The following is a 24,260-nucleotide window of genomic DNA, read 5'->3' as shown; positions in this document are numbered from 1 at the left end:
TACTTCAGAGAAGACCGGTTCTGATTCAGTCAATGTCATGGCAGTGGCTCATATAAACCGCCAAGGCGGAACAAGGAGCAGAGTGGCCATGGCAGAAGCGACCAGGATTCTACGCTGGGCGGAAGGCCATGCAAGCGCACTGTCCGCGGTGTTCATCCCGGGGGTGGACAACTGGGAGGCGGACTTCCTCAGCAGGCACAACCTGCATCCGGGGGAGTGGGGACTTCATCAAGAAGTCTTTGCACAGATCGCGGATCGGTGGGGCCTGCCTCAAATAGACATGATGGCGTCCCGTCTCAACAAAAAGCTAAAGCGGTATTGCGCCAGGTCAAGGGACCCTCAGGCGGTAGCGGTAGACGCTCTGGTGACACCTTGGGTGTTCAGATCGGTCTATGTGTTTCCTCCTCTTCCTCTCATACCCAAGGTGTTGAGAATTGTAAGAATAAGCAGGGTCAGAACAATCCTCATTGTTCCAGATTGGCCACGGAGGACTTGGTATCCGGAACTACAAGAGTTGCTCACAGAAGATCCGTGGCCTCTTCCTCTAAGGCAGGACCTGCTGCAGCAGGGGCCCTGTCTGTTCCAAGACTTACCACGGCTGCATTTGACGGCATGGAGGTTGAACGCCGGATCCTAGCGGAAAAAGGAATTCGAGAGGAAGTCATTCCTACCCTGATCAAGGCTAGGAAAGACGTGACGTTAAAACATTATCACCGTATATGGCGGAAATATGTTTCTTGGTGTGAGGCCAGAGCTGCTCCTACGGAGGAGTTCCATTTGGGCCGTCTACTTCACTTCCTTCAAACAGGAGTGACCTTGGGCCTAAAATTAGGGTCCATAAAGGTCCAGATTTCGGCCTTATCAATTTTCTTTCAAAGAGAATTAGCCTCTCTTCCTGAGGTACAGACTTTTGTGAAGGGGGTGCTGCATATTCAGCCTCCCTTTGTGCCTCCGGTGGCGCCTTGGGATCTTAACGTGGTGTTACGTTTCCTCAAGTTACCTTGGTTTGAACCACTTAAAACTGTGGAGTTGAAATACCTCACATGGAAAGTGGTCATGTTGTTGGCGTTACCTTCGGTGAGACGTGTTTCAGAATTGGCGGCTTTATCGCATAAAAGCCCATACTTGGTTTTTCACGTGGATAGGGCAGAGTTGAGGACTCGTCCTCACTTTCTGCCAAAAGTGGTCTCATCCTTTCATGTGAACCAACCTATTGTCGTGCCTGTGGCTACAAGGGACTTGGAGGATTCTGAGTCCCTGGATGTAGTCAGGGCTTTGAAGATTTATGTGACCAGAACGGCTCGGATCAGGAAGACTGAAGCTTTGTTTGTTCTGTATGCGGCCAACAAGGTTGGCGCCCCTGCTTCAAAGCAGACTATTGCTCGCTGGATCTGTAACACGATTCAGCAGGCGCATTCCTACGGCAGGATTGCCGTTACCGAAATCGGTTAAGGCCCACTCCACTAGGAAAGTGGGCTCTTCTTGGGCGGCTGCCCGAGGGGTCTCGGCATTACAGTTGTGCCGAGCAGCTACTTGGTCGTGGACAAACACCTTTGCAAAGTTCTATAAGTTTGATACCCTGGCTGAGGAGGACCTCCTGTTTGCTCAATCGGTGCTGCAGAGTCATCCGCACTCTCCCGCCCGTTTGGGAGCTTTGGTATAATCCCCATGGTCCTTACGGAGTCCCAGCATCCTCAAGGACGTTAGAGAAAACAAGATTTTACTTACCGGTAAATCGATTTCTCGTAGTCCGTAGAGGATGCTGGGCGCCCGTCCCAAGTGCGGACTTCTTCTGCAAGACTTGTATATAGTTATTGCTTACATAAGAGTTATGTTATAGTTTTCGGTTATACCGTGGCTATGTTGTTGTTCATACTGTTAACTGGGTAAGTTTATCACAAGTTATACGGTGTGGCTGGTATGAATCTCGCCCTTAGATTTACAAAAATCCTTCCTCGTACTGTCCATCTCCTCTAGGCACAGTTTCCCTAACTGAGGTCTGGAGGAGGGTCATAGATGGAGGAGCCAGTGCACACCCAGAATCCACAGCTTTCTTAAAGTGCCCTATCTCCTGCGGAGCCCATCTATTCCCCATGGTCCTTACGGAATCCCAGCATCCTCTACGGACTACGAGAAATAGATTTACCGGTAAGTAAAATCTTATTATCGATGGTCGATATTTCCGCCAGCGATTTTCTGCCTACACACTGGATGATATCGATGGTCAATTTGGACGTTATGAGAGTACATACATCTATATCTTCCAAACTGACTTGCATGAATAAACGAGGATAGATCAACGATGAACGATCGCGTGGCTGCACATCGTTCATCCTTGATGCATGCACACTGACCAATATGAACAATATCGTTCATATCGATCATTGTTATCAGCAGGTGGGTAGGTCCCTTTAGTTTGCCATTAGTCCTTCATTTGGCTAGAAATACATGAGCTTTGTGTGTCACTACCATAGCACAGGGCACGCAGACCACTTACAAATGGATGTATGCATTTTTAGGCTGAAACTGATATGACTATTACTCAGATTTGATGTAATTGTTTTGACAAATTGATATACTACATTCTGATTCAGCCCACATACTGACTGTGTAGAAGGGTTAATAGAGTGCTAAATCTTTGAGATTGACTAATACTGCTCATTCAATATAAATACTTTAGAAAAACAAAAAGTACAAGCCCAGCATAAATCAAAATACATGTCCTGTATTAGCAATTGTTCTCACAGCATGAGATATTAAACAAAATATTTGGCAATTTATGTCTATAATTCTGTAAAAATTATTTATAAATTATACCAATTGTAAAGTGCAACAGAGCATGCAGGTACTGTATAAATACCTGTTAATAAATAATAAACTCTGTAATTGCGAGTCTGCATGCTTAAATGGAGCCTATATCCCTTCCATGATGCCTTCAGTGACCGTTTTACAATTGTGGAAGAAATGTGTGCACTTTTACTAGGATTGCTTGAGCAGTGATCCCTTGGAATGCTCAGTTATATTAATATTGTGCAGTGTGTCTCATATATGAGGAAATACAGGAAAATGTGTCTTATGAATGCAATATGGAAGTGCTGGTAGCTGGGTCTGTAATACAAATGTAATACAAGCCACGGACCATTCCCTTTAGGCGACTTTTAATTAAACTGACTCAACATGTAAATGTGTGATTCATAGGTGGTATTAGTTTCTAGTGAAATGTAATTCTGGTTCAGCTCACAGAATGGCTCCTACGCCTACCACTATATTCTAGATATGTTAGGACCCAGGGGGATAGTCATCTGTACAGTTTGAGAATATGCAAACAAAAGTTACCACCTTTGGCTCCTTTCCCTCTGACTTCTTCACCTGCAGGATTCTTTTGGGATGTGGGTTAGTTCAGGCAATTTACAGCAAAGAGAAATGTGCAGCAACACGCAGGAACTGGAGGAGTGTGGGGCCAGCCAATCACAAGCTCCAAATCCCCTTACTTGTGTGTTTATTAGGTTTGGGCTCCAGCCCAAGATTCCCAGCCCTTTTTTTTTTTTTTATTCCTTCTTTTCATTCCTGTCTTTCTCTGCCAGTGACGCCTGAAGTCAGTCTGAGAGCAGATTTTCTGCTGTGGGAACGAGCTAGGGAGCCTGTAATGCTGCTCCTTACTGCTAGGTTCATATTCACGTGAACTCGAGGAAGGTTTGCAGTGCTTACTGGAGCTTTTCCTCCTGTGGATATGCATTAAACGCCCCCCCTCCCATGAAGCAGGATTAACACAAGATGCACCTCTACCTGGCTGTATGAGTCTGGACCTTTTCTTCTGGTTTTACTAATGCTGTCTGTCCCCTAGGGTTTGACGAAGGGGAAGTTTTTACCTGGATACAGGCTGCTGGCTGCAAGTAGTTCACAAAGTTTTCACTTTACATCTGTGACCTATGACCGTGGGGATGAAGTACAGAGCAGCGGTGAGCTTAGCTGGCATCAAGGGAGTGTTGTACTGGCGGTATGGCTTGGGATGGTCATTTTAGAAGAATGTATGGTTGTGGCCCTCCACGTTCTATGCAGGAAAATGTGCTCTGCTCTCTGTTAAAGAAAAGTGGTGAGGTACTGAGACTAGTATGCCATGTAATCTGCCAGAATCAGCCAGGCTGCTGTTTCTATATATGTGAGATCACAGGCAACATTGGCAGTTACAAAACTAGTATACAGGGCCAGATGTACTAAGCTTGAAAAGTGATAAATATCACTGTGATAAAGCACCAGCCAATCGGCTCCTAACTGTCATTTTTCAAACACAGCCTGTGACATGGCAGTTAGGAGCCGATTGGCTGGTGCTTTATCACAGTGATATTTATCACTTTTCAGGCTTAGTACATCTCCCCCATAGGGAGATATGGTGCGCTGTGAGTTTGTGTGTATGTTTATCTGTGTGTATACGCTTCCTGTTTGGCTTGTGTGCTGACATCCCTTCTGTGCTGGTCTTGGCAAAGACCCTCTGAGGCCGAAACATTGACTGACTGTGGCAATCAAAGTAATTATTTTTACATATTTCTACAATGGTGAGTGCCCTCAATTGGATGATTTAGCCAATAACTGGATATTATTTGGAACCAATCTGGGTTAGCGGAGCACCCCTATAACTGACATGGTCTGGATGTGAGAGCAGATATCCTTGATCAATATATATTATCGATCTATCGATCTATCTCAGACATGTATGCCTGCATATGGTGTGACCTCTTGTCATCAATATGTTGTCCCAAATGTGACTGTTGCTGTTCTCTATTATCCTTCCAGTGTTATACGTGTAGTGATGTGTGCTGGTGTTTTTCATGTTCTTTCTCTGCCTGTGTCTTTTGAGTCCTCATTGGTACTTTTACATTAAGTGCCCTTGGACTTGTTCCTATTATTTTAGGCAGTGGGCTTCATGGTTTTTTTTTCTGGTTCTATAAATGTGTGGACATCTCTCTTATCTGCCCCTTGGCCATCTCTGTCACAGAGACAACATTTTTTATCTTCCTAGACTAACCTTTGTGCCATTCCCTCTGAGTCTAGTGGGATTCCAAATGATCTCATTTTAAAGTCTGATCTATGTCACAATTTTGTTTTTAAGAGCTGTGATCATTTTGTGTCAAGACACTTTTGTGGACTATGGTAGGAAATGGAAGTTAATTTAACTCTGATACATCATTAGCTGATGAGTAGGCTGCTGCTTTGTAAAAATAAAGCTAAAATGGTTTTCTCCTGGCTTTAGTCACTTACTTGAAACCGAATAGCTGTACTGCTAAAGCTGCTGGATAATTTGGTATGTGGCTTTTGGACAAGGTACGTTTGATTGTTATACCACCTGGAACGTTTGGCTATGTGACCAATATATGGCCTGGATCTTAGAAGCTTTGTGGGTCAGGTGACATAAGGAGAGCTGTTGTGTCTTCTCAGATATGTAATCTTGCATGATTTGTTATACATGTGAACTCCTATAACCTGCAAGATCCATAAGAAGGAGAATAGTTGTATGACCAATAAAGATGTGTCTCTACTTCAAATGACTTCATTTACATGTTATCTCCATCCCCAAAAAGTGCTGTGTTAGTTTATTCAGGATATTTAGGGGTCAATCCAATTAGCTACGATGAACTCTGCAATGGCACATTGCACCCTCCCGGCTAATTGGATTGACCCCTTAGTGTTTGTAGATTTAGCTTTTATTTTTTAAGCAGCTGTGTCAAGCTAACATATATCAAATAATGTGTCTACAACACCTCAAATAAGGATGCCACAAAAAAAAAAAAGTTTGTTTAAACAAATTTAAAAATACAATAAACCACATTGTGCGAACAGTAACCAGCACAATCCAGGGCTTTGAAAACCTGTACATGTGGTTTGGCAATAAAAGAATGTTATATATGCTGTGTGAACGTAAATACTTGTGTGTTGTGGTATAAAGATTACGCAGGCCATCTAATATTTGGTGTGCCTGGCATGGCAAAAAATACATATTTTGCAGTTCACCTAATAATTACATGCAACCTAATATCGTACATACAATTCTCATACTGTACACTTACTGTCTCCGTGCCTACCAAGTACAGGTACATAGCGAGTATAGGTGCCACACTGCCATCATGTAGCCAGAATATGCCATATAATAACACCACAGCCCCTTGCCAAGGCAGTATTTACCCACAATCCATGTTGCCGCCTTTACTATTTGTTTCATCATTAATTTACCGCTTGCTGAAAATTCCCAACAGTCATGGGCTAGCGTGAAAGCTTTGTCAGGATTAACCATAGCAAGTGCAGTATTAATCCTAAAACCCATGGCAATGCCAATCCTGTGCTTCTTATTACCAGCAATGCCCATGCACTACCCACCTGCTTCTGTTTGATCTTTTGATGTATTTGCTTAACCACTCACTTAAACACCATCTGTCAGGTGGTGCATTCCCCTGACAGCACTTCTGTAGACATCATATGAGAGTGGCAGGCTTCCAGTGTGTTCATACTGACAGACTGTGGTGCCACTTCTGTTCGATCTGCATTGAGGTTGCCAAGTAATCTTTGCCTAAGAGGGGCTGGATAATGCAGAAATGTCCCCAATCTGACTAGATTGCTTAGAACATCGCTCCGTGTGTAGGGGTGCCGGCGTCGCTATCGCTGGTGCTAGATTGGCCTAAACTAGCAGGTTGCTCATTTCACCGCTGGGTGAAATGAGCGGCCCTCCCGTGTCTGTCCCCCCCCCCCCCTCGCTCAGCACATAGCGCTGTGCTGAGCGGGGGGAGAGATGTGTGCTGAGCGGTCTGTGCTAGACCGCTCAGGGGAAATCTCCCAGTCAGTACAGCCCTTTACATTTCATGGACTGGTCTAATTATATTTCAGTACCCTGGGAAACACTTGTGAAAAACCTATTAGTCTTCTTTTTCTTTCTTATGTCTGCTTCCTCTTGGTAATGCTATTTAAAAATAAAAATATTTGTTCCACTTTCCTACCAATATAAAAACGCCCTATGTATTTCAGATAATAAAAACAACACAAAGCTCATTTGGATATACTTATACCCCTTTTACATTGCTGACCCGGTTCTAGCCCGGGTGACTGAACATGAGTTTCAAGTCGTGTCACAGCAGCTTTAAACTGCAGGCTGGACCCAGGGTACTACACTGGGTGTTTACTCTGCCGGCGCTTGGAGATGACATCATCTACAAGTGCTGGTGAGCCGGCTCTCCATAGACCTGGGTCACCCGTTTACATTGCCCCATTTCCTGGGTCCTTCCCTGGTCCAAACCTTCTCGCTACCTGTGTTGGATTCCTAGGTCACTGGACTTTATTGTTCGGGGACCCATTTACACCGAGCTATGACTGGGGTTGACCCGGCAGTGTAAAAGGGGTATAAGAAACACTGTATTTATTCCCTTGTAACTTGGTAATAGAGGTCAGAAAAGAAGACTCTTTTTTTTTTGGGGGGGGGGGGGGGGCACTCTTTATAATTTTACAAACATTTAACAATAATTAGACAGAGAAAATGGAATCCCAATCAGTCATTTCAAGTAGCCAAAGGACTGTGTTTAAGAAATAATAATCGGTCCAAAGATTGGTGAACATGCAGCAGTACAGATAAGTGTGCTATGTTTAGTAAGGCACATACAGTAAATAGCACGTGTGGATGTATAGTCGGGTGTAGTATGTTATGCCGGCGCTTGGGATCCCGACGCCCGGGATACCGACCGCCGGCATGCAAGCAACGTGGTGAGTGCAAAAGATCCGCTTGCGTGCTCGCTACGCTCGCCACATGTGCCACGCTATTTATTCTCCCTCCAGGACACCCCAAGAGGGAGAATAATTGACGGTATGCTGGCTGTCGGGATTCCGGCACTGGGATCCCGACAGCCGGCATATCAAATGCCTCCCATATATTCATAGACAAAATATATACAAATGTCAGCCAATGTAAATAGTAATTTTAAATTTGTCCTGTTAATCACGTATTGCATATGGCTATATTACAGTAATATTCTGACTCGTGAGAGCACCACCAACTGAGAAATGATCTTATAGGATTCATACCTGGAAAAATTCTGTTAAATGTTGGTACATACAGTATACGTCATAATATACCTGTGTGACCCCTGAGAGCAGATCTGTGCGCAATCAACACCATTCTCTTTGTTCCCTTGTAACTTGAAATATGCCTGAAAGTGAAATTTGGTCTGGTCACTTATACCCCATTTATACTGCCAACCCAGGTCACTGAACTCAAGTTTAAAGCTGTGCCACTGCGGTTTAAAACCCAGTTTTCACAGCAGGCTGGTCCGGATTATTGCTGGGACTTCCCTCTGCTTGAGCTTTGGGATTACATTATCTTCAAGTGCCGGTGAGCCATAAGTTTGTAACGGGGACCCAGGTTGGATGACCCAGGTCACCTGTTTGCACTGCCCCGTTACCGGGGTCAAAGCGGCAGTGTAAGAGGGGTGTAACAGGTGAAAACCAGCAACTGTTTAAAATCCAGTTCCTTATTTTTAAAATGTAATGTATTCATCCTCTGTTCCTGTGCATAAGGCCACACTACCACTATGCACATGAATTATCTAATCTGGTCAGCCCCAGTAGAAATGGCTGTATGCGTGCTATATAAATTCTGCAAATGTATTTAGGGGGACATGTACTAAGCAGTGATAAAAGTGGAGAAGTTGCCCATGGCAACCAATCAGCTGCTCTGTATACGTTTGTAGTATGCAAATTATAAATGTTAAGTCAATGCTGATTGGTTGCCATGGGCAACTTCTCCACTGACTCACTTCTCCACTGACTCACTTCTCCACTTTTATCACTGCTTAGTACATGTCCCCCTTAGTTAGTTAGATGAAAATGGGAGAGATATGAGATGGAGTGCCAACAAGAAGCCTCCGTGAAAACGCTATATAAAGTCTAAATAGATCCAGGTACCACAGATAGTAGATCTCATGAGCTGTTTTATTAGAGTTGATATTGGGGATTTATCTACTGTACAGTACCTTCAGATTTAAGGGCCTGTGTAAGCAAATCTGTACTTTGCCACAAGTGTATTGCCAGTGACATGCAGAAGTTTTATAATAGCAGTCTTTGTTAAATATGACGCATATGGCTTTTACCAAAATGTTTGCATGCAGTGTATTTATTACCTTTGCTCTGTAAATAGGAACATTGACATCTGCAGTGTTGAATATGATTGATCGACATTATTTGCTTTCATAGTTTAATATAGCTAGTTTAGTTACCTACTTGGCTGTTGTGTAGCAAACCGAAGACAAATTCCTACTATACGCAAGTATACCTGGCCAATAAAACTGATTCTGATTAAATTATAGAAAAGTGTAAAAAATATTTTGTTTTATTTTTTATTGTTCTTTCTCAAGAAAGTCTTACCAACGCTACAAAGCACCTTATAGTGTATAGGTTTTTAATAGGGCAATTATTTATTGACTTAACCAGTATGGTTTGGTTCCTCTAGAGAAGTGTCCATGTTGTACCATGTTGAAGTCATAGAAATGAACATATTGTGAAAGCAAGATGAATAAAGGGCATGGTTTCTGTTCTCTGATGAAAGAACCCTGGTGTCCTTAGAGATGGAGATCATTGCACTTGTCTGCTGTAATGGTCTCCTGGGAAGAACATAAACACCTTTTTGGAAGTGTTGCTCTGTTTGCCATGTTATAGATGACATAAGGCACAGAGGGAAAGGGTCGTTTTTTAAGACATGGATGCCAAAGGATTTTGGTCACTGGTGCAGGAAAAACGAGCTTCCTTGATTCCCAAAGGCTACCATCTGTCACAGCATGAAGACTTGTCCTCTTCACCTGCTTCTGAAGATGAGAATGAAACTGCAGGTTCCTCATCTGTGACTAAGATAGAAGTGATTGTTACTGTGGAACCGGAGGTAAAAGCTTAATATTTCTGCTGTTTCCAGCCTCAGGAGCCTCTGGGATTGAGTAGATGTAGATTTATTCACATAGTCTCATCCAAGTACCGTAATTTTTAATTATGAAAATGGAAACCAAACTTTCATTTTTCAGCAAGTTCATTACCAATGTTGTGTGTTTGGCTTTGGGTAGCATCAGGGATTTCATCTTTCTGGCATTTTTCATTAAATGTATATAGTATGGTGTGCTCACTGATTTCCTTACGGTTCTAGAGATTGTAACCTTAGGTGATGTTGATATCACCTGTATCGTTTAATTAACAGGGGTCTTGAAAATATGTTCATAGAACAGCTGCTACTCCTGAGACTAAGGCAAATGGGGAATAGAATGTTTAAATCCCCACATACCATGCAACAGCCACCGATTTCCCAGCAAGGCACAGATACCTGGTTGAATAATGCACCAGGACAAGTTAAACCTTTTCTTAGATCGTGTTTTGCACTTTTTCTAGTTTCTTAGAAAAAAAAAAGAAGCTAATATGAATAATTTAAGAGTAAAATGATTTACGCTTCTGTATTTCAATTAATTGCCTTGTGTCTTTATCAAGTGCATTGATTTAATTTATACTGGTAGCTTGGTGTCTGACAATAGATTATAAGTGATTTCCTTGCAAGCAAACACATATCAGAGCAGCATGTTATCCTCGGGTGGTATTCAGGTGACCAGCGGTCGGGAGACCGACGGTCACATGATCTCCACCGACATCCCGCCCCCTCACTATCTCGATTGTCGGCATGCCGACCAACAGGGACTATTTCCACTCGTGGGTGTCCACGACACCCATAGAGTGGGAATAGAACCCGTGGCGACCGCAGGTCACCACCGAGCCCGCAAGGGGCTTGCTACACTCGCCCCTCCCCGCTGGGATCCCAGCGTCGGTATGCTGCCGGGATCCAGGCGTCGGTATGCTGACCGGCGGTCTCCTGACCGCCAGTCAGACATACTACACCCGTTATCCTCAAGCAGCTATAATAGGATGCAGTCAAAATACTGTCAGTCTGGGTCCTGACGCATCCCGGATATAAGTACAGGGGTTAGGCTTAGGCTGTGGGAGGTTAAGGTGCATACACATGGTGAGATATTGACTATCTCCTATTTTGACACACTGATTTCCCTTGAACTCCCCCAGAGCCCAGAAGCACCGATTTTGACTATCTGTACCTTTTGATTTTGACTAAGTGCCAATTTTGGCTATACTTTGTACTGGATAGTACACTACTGTATATCGTCAAGATTGACTTGCCTGCACAGTCTCTCTTTCCTTGCGATACCGACCCCGCAGGAGTGCGCATTGGTATCGCACCGGTATCGCAAGCTGCCTAACACAGTGCGATTTGCGCTAACTTTCCTTGCGATTTTGACTATATAGTCAAAATCTCACAGATAAATCTCACCATGTGTACATACCTTTTAGGGTTAGGCTGCATGAGGGGTGGGTTAGGGGCAGGGAAAAAATACTTACTGGGATGTGCTGGGATTCTGGATGTCTGGATCCCGCTGTCTCCTGCCTGCCTGCCTAACCGAGACTACCAGAATTTCGTGGCCAACTCCCTATAACTTGATATAACATGCTCCCAATGTATTGGTCCTGACACCATCTGTTAAAGGGCATGCCAATAACACTAAAGGAATAAGCAAATAAGCTCATGACCCCTGAAGGGAGGGAGGTTCAAGGGAAATTTAAGGAAAAACTACTTCACAGAAAGGGTATAGCCTCCCGCCAGAGGTGGTTGAGGCTAAGCCAGTAAGGTAAATTAAACATGCTTGGGATAGGCATATGAATATCCTTACAAAGAAATAAGGATTACATAGGGTTGAGGTTACCGAAAGGTTAAAAAAAAGAGGCAAACTGGATGGGCCAAGTGGTTCTTATCTGCCGTCAAAATCTATGGGGGGGATTCAAATGTTATTGCACCCTCGATCTTCCGTATAAAGTGACAGGAGATCGAGGGGCAATATTCAAATGCCCCCCGTTATTGCGCTGATCGCGCCCATTACACTCTGGTTTAGCCGTGCAAAGCACCTAAACCCGACTAACGTAATGAGCGTGAAAAGACCTGTTTGGGCGCCCAAACGGGTCTCTCTACGTTAATTTCAACTTGCTACCCCTGGCCTTATATTTCTATTACCATTTAATGGCAAATCTCCAAGAAATGTATCTAAATAAAAACCTTTTCTGCTCTAAATGAACAGTTAGACATATGTACACTCTATGGGGCTGATTGTAAGTTGATGCAAAATAAAAACAAGTAACTTTGCACCTTGACAGAATTATGTTGCACTGCAGTTGGGGGAATATGTAAAATGTGCAGAGAGAGGTGGGTACATGCAGAAGCAGACAGTATTTACTCTTCATGCAAAACCATACATGTATTTGCTCCCCTTGTATTGTAGGGTGTAGTATAGTATCCCGGCGGCCAGCATACCGGCGCCAGAATCCCGACCGCTGGCATACCGAGAGCTGGGCGAGTGCAAACGAGCCCCTTGCGGGTTTGCTGCGCTCGCCACGTAGCCGGCACGGTGTTGTGCGCTACTCGTGCCATGCTATCTATTCTCCCTCCAGGGGGGTCGTGGACCCCCAAGAGGGAGAAAAGGTTTCGGTATGCTGGGTGTCCGGCGCCGGTATCCCAACAGCCGGAAAACTGAAGACCACCCGTATTGTAACCTGGTTTGTGCAGATGCAAAGTCACTTGCTCTTTTATATATATTTTTTTTTATTTTGCTTTGCTCCCAACTGAATCATATTCACGTTACAAATGAATTTCTTTCTGCCCACTTACACATCTATTCTGGTACATATTGCTACAGTGCAAATAGTCATATACACTTATATACGCACAACATATCACAGGGAAATGGTGCTTGTATGGGGAAACATTGCATTAAACTGTCTCTTCAATTGAAATGTTTTATATTAATGTTAAAAAAACAATATTCAATAAGTTTTACAAATAATAGGTATTATTGTAGCAAATATGGTACAATATTTCATCAAGTTTACTTACTTTGAATTCTTTACCTGTTTTATTTGTGTAGAAGTCCCTTAGTCGTGTCTGTCTGTATACAAGATTCCATTACAATTCTCCATTCCTTATAGTACTATATTACTCCCCATTATAGTACTATATTACTACCCCATATGCAACTGTGTATTTATATATAATCACCTGTATATGCTATCTCACAACACAAACTATATACTTTTATCAGTATCCATATACAGTTTTATATAAATTTTATGTATCTCTGCACAGTCTCTGTATAAATCTCATTATGAGGGGCTCGTGGGCACAGCGACTTTTCAGAGCATTGGTCTCCACACTGGAGGCAACTAAGATCCTTATTCATTTACTGGTCAACTCTAGACTGGACTACTGTAACCTCATTTTATCAGGCCTCCCTTTTTCCATCCTCTTCATTCTTTCCTTAACACTTCTGCGCTGTTCATCTTCCACTCCAAGCACACGGTCTGCCTCCATTTCCTACAGGCCCTTCACTGCCTTCCCTTCAGAACCCAATTCAAAACTCCTCACGCACACTCACAAATCCCTTCCTAATCATCTCCTATCTACAGCTCTCCCAATACATGCCCGCTGGTACAAATCTACACAAATGAATACTGTATATTGGCCCTCATTCCGAGTTGTTCGCTCGGTATTTTTCATCGCATCGCAGTGAAAATCCGCTTAGTACGCATGCGCAATGTTCGCACTGCGACTGCGCCAAGTAACTTTACTATGAAGAAAGTAATTTTACTCACGGCTTTTTCTTCGCTCCGGCGATCGTAATGTGATTGACAGGAAATGGGTGTTACTGGGCGGAAACACGGCGTTTCAGGGGCGTGTGGCTGAAAACGCTACCGTTTCCGGAAAAAACGCAGGAGTGGCCGGAGAAACGGTGGGAGTGCCTGGGCGAACGCTGGGTGTGTTTGTGACGTCAACCAGGAACGACAAGCACTGAAATGATCGCACAGGCAGAGTAAGTCTGGAGCTACTCTGAAACTGCTAAGTAGTTAGTAATCGCAATATTGCGAATACATCGGTCGCAATTTTAAGAAGCTAAGATTCACTCCCAGTAGGCGGCGGCTTAGCGTGTGTAACTCTGCTAAATTCGCCTTGCGACCGATCAACTCGGAATGAGGGCCATTGTCCCTACTGATTACGTCTTCCCATTCCCGCCCCCAAGATGTTGCCTGTGCTGGGCCCTACAATTTAAACTCTTTTCACTCCTTACCAGATTCTCCGCAACTCTAAAACATTTCAGATGGGCTCTTAAGACCCACTTCTTTATCAAAGATTTCTAGCTGTCCTCCTATCCAGGAGTTCCATGCTCCTTGCTCACTATCTCCTCCCTTTGTGTCATGCCTGTTTGTACCCCTCGCCCCTTTTAGATTGTCAGCTCTCACGAGCAGGGCCTTCTCTCCTCATGCACTTTTCATTACCTCACTTATAACATCATCTCCACCTATAGCACCTTACCTTTGGGTTTGGCCGCCCGCTGCTTTTTTGGGTATTATAACTGCTGCTGCATCAATGTTTAGAAAATGTGTACATGTCCTGCAATGTTCTGTACTGTAGTCACTTTTATTTGTTTTGTTCATACTGTTTATGTACTATGTAAGGCGCTGTAGACCCCTTCTGGCACCATGTAAATAAAGGATGATATTAATGATGAAGGTGATGCCGGCAGTGACGAACGGCGTTGCGGGGGAGGAGGGGGGGGATGCGGGGGGCCATGCTGCATTCGGCAGCAAGGCATCGCAAACGACAGTCCCTGATCTTCTTTCATGTTCAAAAGATCAGGGGCCGTCACTAGCGACCCGCGGGCACGCGCATCGCCGTCTTCATTGGTTATACACACGGATCGATGTGCACGATGTGTCGTTCTGTTTGATCGGGAACGCCCACATTGTAGGTTTAATCGACCCATGTGTATGCACCTTGAGGGTTTATTTGTTCACTGAGCCATGTCTAAGGCTTTGTATAACCAGATTGCTTTCTTCAACCATGTTTCTCTAACGTCCTAGTGGATGCTGGGACTCCGTCAGGACCATGGGGAATAGCGGGCTCCGCAGGAGACAGGGCACATCTAAATAAAGCTTTTAGGATCACATGGTGCGTACTGGCTCCTCCCCCTATGACCCTCCTCCAAGCCTCAGTTAGGTTTTTGTGCCCGTCCGAGAAGGGTGCAATCTAGGTGGCTCTCCTAAAGAGCTGCTTAGAAAAAGTTTTTTTAGGTTTAAATCTCAGTGAATCCTGCTGGCAACAGGATCACTGCATCGAGGGACTTAGGGGAGAGATTTCCAACTCACCTGCGTGCAGGATGGATTGGAGTCTTAGGCTACTGGACACTTAGCTCCAGAGGGAGTCGGAACACAGGTCCTCCTGGGGTTCGTCCCGGAGCCGCGCCGCCGATCCCCCTTACAGACGCTGAAGACGGAGGTCCGGAAAGCAGGCGGCAGAAGACTCCTCAGTCTTCATGAAGGTAGCGCACAGCACTGCAGCTGTGCGCCATTGTTGCTACACGTCTCACTGATTCAGTCACGGAGGGTGCAGGGCGCTGCTGGGGGCGCCCTGGGCAGCAATATTAAATACCTTTAGTGGCAAAATAAATACATCACATATAGCCATTAAGGCTATATGTATGTATTTAACCCAGGCCAGTTTTCTTAAAACCCGGGAGAAAAGCCCGCCGAAAAAGGGGCGGAGCTTATTCTCCTCAGCACTCAGCGCCATTTTCCTGCTCAGCTCCGCTGGTGAGGAAGGCTCCCAGGACTCTCCCTTGCACTGCACTACAGAAACAGGGTAACAAAGAGAAGGGGGGCATAATTTGGCGATATCGATATATTAAAAGCGCTTATATCAAAAACAACACCTTCTAGGGTTGTTTATATACATTTATAGCGTTTTTGGTGTGTGCTGGCAAACTCTCCCTCTGTCTCCCCAAAGGGCTAAGGGGGTCCTGTCTTCGATTAGAGCATTCCCTGTGTGGCTGCTGAGTGTCGGTACGTGTGTGTCGACATGTATGAGGACGATGTTGGTGTGGAGGCAGAGCAATTGCCGGTAATGGTGATGTCACCCCCTAGGGAGTCGACACCGGAATGGATGGCTTTAGTTATGGAATTACGTGATAATGTTAGCACATTACAAAAGTCAGTTGACGAAATGAGACGGCCGGAAAACCAGTTAGTACCGGCTCAGGCGTCTCAGACACCGTCAGGGGCTGTAAAACGTCCCTTACCTCAGTCAGTCGACAAGGGTACCGACACAGATGAATCTAGTGTCGACGGTGAAGAAACAAACGTATTTTCCAATAGGGCCACACGTTATATGATCACGGCAATGAAGGAGGCTTTGCAGATCTCTGATACTGCTGGTACCTCAAAAAGGGGTATTATGTGGGGGGTGAAAAAACTACCTGTAGCTTTTCCAGAATCAGAGGAATTGAATGACGTGTGTGACGAAGCGTGGGTTAACCCAGATAGAAAACTGATAATTTCCAAGAAGTTATTGGCATTATACCCTTTCCCACCAGAGGTTAGGGCGCGCTGGGAAACACCCCCTAGGGTGGATAAGGCGCTCACACGTTTATCAAAGCAAGTGGCGTTGCCGTCTCCTGATACGGCCGCCCTCAAGGATCCAGCAGATAGGAGGCTGGAAACTACACTGAAGAGTATATACATACATACTGGTGTTATACTGCGACCGGCAATAGCCTCAGCCTGGATGTGCAGTGCTGGGGTAGTGTGGTTGGATTCTCTGACTGAAAATATTGATACCCTGGATAGGGACAGTATTTTATTGACTCTAGAGCAATTAAAGGATGCTTTTCTTTATATGCGAGATGCTCAGAGAGATATTTGTACTCTAGCATCAAGAGTAAGCGCGATGTCCATATCTGCCAGAAGAAGTTTATGGACGCGACAGTGGTCAGGTGATGCGGATTCCAAAAGGCATATGGAAGTATTGCCATATAAAGGAGAGGAATTATTTGGGGTTGGTCTTTCGGACCTGGTGGCCACGGCAACTGCCGGCAAATCCACTTTTTTACCTCAGACCCCCTCCCAACAGAAAAAGACACCGTCTTTTCAGCCGCAGTCCTTTCGCTCCTATAAAAACAAGCGACCAAAAGGACAGTCTTATCTGCCGCGAGGCAGAGGAAAGGGTAAGAGAGGGCAGCAAGCAGCCCCTGCCCAGGACCAGAAGCCCGCCCCGGGTTCTACAAAGCCATCAGCATGACGCTGGGGCTTTACAAGCGGACTCAGGAGCGGTGGGGGGGTCGACTCAAGATTTTCAGCAATCAGTGGGCTCGCTCACAAGTGGACCCGTGGATCCTGCAGATAATATCTCAGGGTTACATGTTGGAGTTCGAAAGGTCTCCCCCTCGCCGGTTCCTAAAGTCTGCTTTACCAACGTCTCCCTCAGAAAGGACGTCGGTTTTGGAAGCCATTCACAAGCTGTATTCTCAGCAGGTGATAGTCAAGGTACCCCTCCTACAACAGGGGATGGGGTATTATTCCACACTATTTGTGGTACCGAAGCCAGACGGTTCGGTAAGACCTATTCTAAACCTGAAATCCTTGAACCTGTACATACAGAAATTCAAGTTCAAGATGGAGTCACTCAGAGCAGTGATAGCGAATCTGGAAGAAGGGGACTTCATGGTGTCCCTGGACATAAAAGATGCTTATCTGCATGTCCCAATTTACCCCTCACACCAAGGGTATCTCAGGTTCGTGATACAAGACTGTCATTATCAGTTTCAAACGCTGCCGTTTGGTTTGTCCACGGCCCCTCGGGTCTTTACCAAGGTAATGACCGAAATGATGGTTCTTCTACGAAGAAAAGGCGTATTAATTATCCCTTACTTGGACGATCTCCTGATAAGGGCAAAGTCCAGAGAACAGCTGGAAGTCGGTGTAGCACTAACCCAGGTAGTGCTTCAGCAACACGGGTGGATTCTGAATCTTCCAAAATCTCAATTGACCCCGACAACTCGTCTGCTGTTCCTGGGAATGATTCTGGACACGGTTCAGAAAAAGGTGTTTCTCCCGGAGGAGAAAGCAAGGGAGTTATCCGAACTTGTCAGGAACCTCCTAAAACCAGGAACTGTGTCAGTACATCAATGCACAAGAGTCCTGGGAAAGATGGTGGCTTCTTACGAAGCGATTCCATTCGGCAGATTCCATGCACGGACATTTCAGTGGGATCTGCTGGACAAATGGTCCGGATCGCATCTGCACATGCATCAGCGGATAACACTGTCACCAAGAACAAGGTTGTCTCTCCTGTGGTGGTTGCAGAGTGCCCATCTGTTAGAGGGCCGCAGATTCGGCATACAGGACTGGGTCCTGGTGACTACGGATGCCAGCCTACGAGGCTGGGGAGCAGTCACACAGGGAAGAAACTTCCAGGGCGTGTGGTCAAACCTGGAGACGTCCCTTCACATAAATATACTGGAGCTAAGAGCGATCTACAATGCTCTAAGCCTGGCAAAATCGCTGCTTCAGGGTCAGCCGGTGTTGATCCAGTCGGACAACATCACGGCAGTCGCCCACGTAAACCGACAAGGCGGCACGAGAAGCAGAAGAGCAATGACAGAAGCTGCAAGGATTCTGCGCTGGGCGGAGAATCATGTCATAGCACTGTCAGCAGTGTTCATCCCGGGAGTGGACAACTGGGAAGCAGACTTCCTCAGCAGACACGACCTACACCCGGGAGAGTGGGGACTTCATCCAGAAGTCTTCCACATGATTGTGAACCGTTGGGAAAAACCAAAGGTGGACATGATGGCGTCTCGCCTCAACAAAAAATTGGACAGATATTGCGCCAGGTCAAGAGACCCTCAGGCAATAGCTGTGGACGCTCTGGTAACACCGTGGGTGTACCAGTCAGTGTATGTGTTCCCTCCTCTGCCTCTCATACCAAAGGTACTGAGAATTATACGGAAAAGAGGAGTAAGAACAGTACTGGTGGCTCCGGACTGGCCAAGAAGAACTTGGTATCCGGAACTTCAAGAGATGCTCACGGAGGATCCGTGGCCTCTACCTCTAAGAAGGGATCTGCTTCAGCAGGGACCTTGTATGTTCCAAGACTTACCGCGTCTGCGTTTGACGGCATGGCGGTTGAACGCCGGATTCTAAAAGAAAAGGGCATTCCAGAGGAAGTTATTCCTACCTTGATTAAGGCTAGAAAGGAAGTGACTGTACAACATTATCACCGCATTTGGCGGAAATATGTTGCGTGGTGTGAGGCCAAGAAGGCTCCAACGGAAGAATTTCAATTGGGTCGATTCTTACATTTCCTGCAAGCAGGATTGTCTATGGGCCTAAAATTGGGGTCCATTAAAGTTCAAATTTCGGCCTTATCAATCTTCTTCCAGAAGGAATTGGCATCAGTGCCTGAAGTACAAACTTTTGTCAAAGGTGTACTACATATACAACCCCCAATAGTGCCTCCAGTGGCACCGTGGGATTTGAACGTAGTTTTGAATTTTCTCAAATCTCATTGGTTTGAGCCTCTAAAATCGGTAGATTTAAAATACCTTACATGGAAGGTAACCATGCTATTGGCCCTGGCTTCAGCCAGGAGAGTTTCAGAGTTGGCGGCTTTATCATACAAAAGCCCATATCTGATTTTCCATTCGGACAGGGCAGAACTGCGGACACGTCCTCATTTTCTCCCTAAGGTGGTTTCGGCTTTTCACTTGAACCAGCCTATTGTGGTGCCTGCGGCTACTAGCGACTTGGAGGACTCCAAGTTACTGGACGTTGTCAGAGCATTAAAAATATATATTTCAAGGACAGCTGGAGTCAGAAAATCTGACTCGTTGTTTATATTGTATGCACCCAACAAGATGGGTGCTCCTGCGTCTAAACAGACGATTGCACGTTGGATCTGTAGCACAATCCAACTTGCACATTCTGTGGCAGGCCTGCCACAGCCTAAATCTGTAAAGGCCCACTCCACAAGGAAAGTGGGCTCATCTTGGGCGGCTGCCCGAGGGGTCTCGGCATTACAACTTTGCCGAGCAGCTACGTGGTCAGGGGAGAACACGTTTGTAAAATTTTACAAATTTGATACTCTGGCTAAGGAGGACCTGGAGTTCTCTCATTCGGTGCTGCAGAGTCATCCGCACTCTCCCGCCCGTTTGGGAGCTTTGGTATAATCCCCATGGTCCTGACGGAGTCCCAGCATCCACTAGGACGTTAGAGAAAATAAGAATTTACTTACCGATAATTCTATTTCTCATAGTCCGTAGTGGATGCTGGGCGCCCATCCCAAGTGCGGATTGTCTGCAATATTTGTACATAGTTATTGTTACAAAGATCGGGTTATTACTATTGTTGTGAGCCATCTTTTCAGAGGCTACTTCGTTTTTTGTTATCATACTGTTAACTGGGTTCAGATCACAAGTTGTACGGTGTGATTGGTGTGGCTGGTATGAGTCTTACCCGGGATTCAAGATCCTTCCTTATTGTGTACGCTCGTCCGGGCACAGTACCTAACTGAGGCTTGGAGGAGGGTCATAGGGGGAGGAGCCAGTACGCACCATGTGATCCTAAAAGCTTTATTTAGATGTGCCCTGTCTCCTGCGGAGCCCGCTATTCCCCATGGTCCTGACGGAGTCCCAGCATCCACTACGGACTATGAGAAATAGAATTATCGGTAAGTAAATTCTTATTTTTTCTGGGTTTGTAGGCTACTGACTGAAGCCTTTTCTCCCTGGATATACTGTATCGCTGCATCACTTTTGTACAAATTGAGATGTTTACAAAACATTGGAACAAGATATCTGTGCCATTTGTTGTGGATCAAGTGCCTAGAAAAAAATTCATAAATAGAATTTCTCTATCAAGAGCTGAAAATTATCACAGACTCCTTGTTTCTCTGACGTCCTAGTGGATGCTGGGAACTCCGTAAGGACCGTGGGGATAGCGGCTCCGCAGGAGACTGGGCACAAATAGAAAGCTTTAGTACTACCTGGTGTGCACTGGCTCCTCCCCCCATGACCCTCCTCCAAGCCTAAGTTAGATTTTTGTGCCCGAACGAGAAGGGTGCACACTAGGGGCTCTCCTGAGCTTCTTAGTGAAAGTTTTAGTTTTAGGTTTTTTATTTTCAGTGAGACCTGCTGGCAACAGGCTCACTGCATCGAGGGACTAAGGGGAGAAGAAGCGAACTCGCCTGCGTGCAGAGTGGATTGGGCTTCTTGGCTACTGGACACCATTAGCTCCAGAGGGACCGCTCACAGGCCCAGACTTGGAGCTCGGTCCCAGAGCCGCGCCGCCGGCCCCCTTACAGAGCCAGAAGCAAGAAGAGTCCGGCAAAATCGGCGGCAGAAGACATCCTGTCTTCCACAAGGTAGCGCACAGCACTGCAGCTGTGCGCCATTGCTTCTCAGCACACTTCACACTCCGGTCACTGAGGGTGCAGGGCGCTAGGGGGGGGCGCCCTGAGCAGCAATAGAAACACCTTGGCTGGCTAAAAATACATCACATATAGCTCCTGGGCTATATGGATGAATTTTAACCACTGCCAGATTTTCACAAAAAGCGGGAGAAAGGCCGCCGAGAAGGGGGCGGAGCCTATCTCCTCAGCACACAGGCGCCATTTTCTCTCACAGCTCCGTTGGAGGGAAGCTCCCTGGCTCACCCCTGCAGTTACTACACTACAGAAAGGGGTTAAAAAAGAGAGGGGGGCACTAATTAGGCGCAGTATAACAATACAGCAGCTATAAAGGGAAAAACACTTATATAAGGTTATCCCTGTATATATATATATATAGCGCTCTGGTGTGTGCTGGCATACTCTCCCTCTGTCTCCCCAAAGGGCTAGTGGGGTCCTGTCCTCTATCAGAGCATTCCCGGTGTGTGTGCTGTGTGTCGGTACGGCTGTGTCGACATGTTGGATACGTGGAGGCGTAGCGGAGGCCGATAAATGGGATGTCGCCCCCTGTGGGGCCGACACCAGAGTGGATGGATAGGTGGAAGATATTAACCGACAGTGTCAACTCCTTACATAAAAGGCTGGATGACGTAACAGCTGTGGGACAGCCGGCTGCTCAGTCCGCGCCTGCCCAGGCGTCTCAAAGGCCATCAAGGGCTCAAACAACGCCCGTTACCTCAGATGGCAGACACAGATGTCGACACGGAGTCTGACTCGAGTGTCGACGAGGTTGAGACATATACACAATCCACTAGGAACATCCGTTACATGATTTCGGCAATTAAAAATGTGTTACGCATTTTCTGACATGAACCCAAGTACCACATAAAAAGGGTTTTATTTTTGGGGAGAAAAAGCAGCCAGTGTTTTGTTCCCCCATCAGATGAATGAATGAAGTGTGTAAAGAAGCGTGGTTTCCCCCGATAAGAAACTGGTGATTTCTAAAAAGTTACTGATGGCGTACCCTTTCCCGCCAGAGGATAGGTCACGTTGGGAGATATCCCTTGGGGTGGATAAGGCGCTCACACGTTTGTCAAAAGGTGGCACTGCCGTCTTAGGATACGGCCACCTTGAAGGAACCTGCTGATAAAAAGCAGGAGGCGATCCTGAAGTCTGTAATTACACACTCAGGTTATACACTGAAGCCTGCTATTACCTCAGCATAAATAGTGCTGCTGCAACGTGGTCTGATACCCTGTCAGATAATAGCTAAGACAGGGATAATGTTTTGCGAACATTGAGCATATTTAAGACGTTGTCATATATATAAAGGATGCACAGAGGGATATTTGCCGGCTGGCATCCAAAATTAATGCAATGTCCATTCTGCCAGGAGGGTATTAGAAACCTGACAGTGGACAGGTGATGCTGCATTTAAAAGGCACATGGAGATTCTGCCTTATAAGGGTGAGGAATTGTTTGGGGATGGTCTCTGGGACCTCGTATCCACAGCAACAGCTGGGAAGAAAATTTTTTACCTCAGGTTTCCTCACAAAAGCCTAAGAAAGCACCGTATTTTCAGGTACAGTCCTTTCGGCTTCAGAAAAGCAAGCGGGTCAAAGGCGCTTCCTTTCTACACAGAGACAAGGGAAGAAGGAAAAAGCTGCACCAGTTAGCCAGTTCCCAGGATCAAATCTCTTCCCTCGCTTCCTCTGAGTCCACCGCATGACGCTGGGGCTCCACAGGTGGAGACAGGTGCGGTGGGGGCGCGTCTCGGGAACTGCAGGGACCAGTGGGCTTGCCCACAGGTGGATCCCTAGGTTCTGCAAGTAGTATCACAGGGATACAGGCTGGAGTTCGAGACGACTCCCCCTCGCCGTTGCCTTCACATCAGCCTTGCCTGCTGCCCTCGGAAAGGTAGTACTGGCGAAAATTCACAAGCTGTACTTCCAGCAGGTGAAATCAAGGTACCCCTCGTTCAACAAGGCCGGGGTTACTATTCCAAAATGTTGTGGTACCGAAACCAGACGGTTTGGTGAGACCCATTCTAAAATTAAAATCCTTGAACACTTATATACGAAGGTTCAAGTTCAAAATGGAATCGCTCAGGGCGATTATTGCAAACCTGGAAAATTTCAGGGTATCACTGGACATCAAGGATACTTACCTGCATGTCCCTATTTACCCTCTTCACCAGGTGTACCTCAAAATTGTGGTACAGGATTGTCATTACCAATTCCAGACGTTGCCGTTGGTCTGTCCCCGGCACTGAGGGTATTTACCAAGGTAATGGCCGAAGTACTTATTCCGTACTTGGACGATCTCCTTATAAAGGCGAGGTCCAGGGAGCAGTTGTTCGTCGGAATAGCACTATCTCGGGAAGTGCTACAACAGCACGGCTGGATTCTGAATATTCCAAAGTCGCAGCTGGTTCCTACGACGCGTCTACTGTTCCTGGATATGGTTCTGCACACAGAACAGGTTAAAATGGGTTTCTCCCGGAGGAGAAGTCCAAGGAGTTGGCGTCTCTAGACGGAGACCTCCTAATACAAATACAGGTATCGGTGCATCAATGCACGCAAGCCTTGGAAAAGATGGTAGCTTCTTACGAAGAATTTCCATTCGTCAATTCCCATGCAAGGGATCTGTTGGACAAGTGGTCCGGGTCGCATCCTCAGATGCATCGGCGGATAACCCTGTCTCCAAGGGCCAGGGTATCGCTGTGGTGGTGACTGCAGAAGGGGCAGTCGCACAGGGAAGAAACTTCCAAGGCCTATGGAAAAGTCAGGAGACTTCCCTACACATAAATGTTCTGGAACTATGGGCCATTTACAATGCCATAAGTCAGGCTAGACCCCTGCTTCAACACCAGCCGGTGCTGATCCAGTCAGACAACATCACGGCGGTCGCTCATGTAAACCGACAG

At 46.0% G+C, this 24,260-nt stretch overlaps 1 protein-coding gene across 3 annotated transcripts in view; it reads left to right on the top strand.

Moving 5' to 3' along the window:
- The window catches only part of MYO1C (myosin IC), a 269,503-nt gene that overhangs the window by 88,838 nt on the left and 156,405 nt on the right, over nucleotides 1-24,260 (top strand). The window contains exon 1 of one of the 3 annotated variants that reach the window (XM_063956081.1): nucleotides 3,586-3,959. The exons of the other annotated variants lie outside the window; for them this stretch is intronic. Within the exon in view, the coding sequence (XP_063812151.1) occupies nucleotides 3,930-3,959 (30 nt within the window). The 5' untranslated portion in view covers nucleotides 3,586-3,929. Of the gene's footprint in view, nucleotides 1-3,585; nucleotides 3,960-24,260 lie in introns of those variants that run through there. 3 annotated transcript variants of the gene reach the window in all.

The sequence above is a fragment of the Pseudophryne corroboree genome, chromosome 2 (genome assembly GCF_028390025.1).
Source record: "Pseudophryne corroboree isolate aPseCor3 chromosome 2, aPseCor3.hap2, whole genome shotgun sequence".
NCBI classification, from domain to species: Eukaryota; Metazoa; Chordata; class Amphibia; order Anura; family Myobatrachidae; genus Pseudophryne; species Pseudophryne corroboree.
The sequence above is the reverse complement of the archived record's forward strand: the minus strand, read 5'-3'. Positions and strand labels throughout refer to the sequence as shown.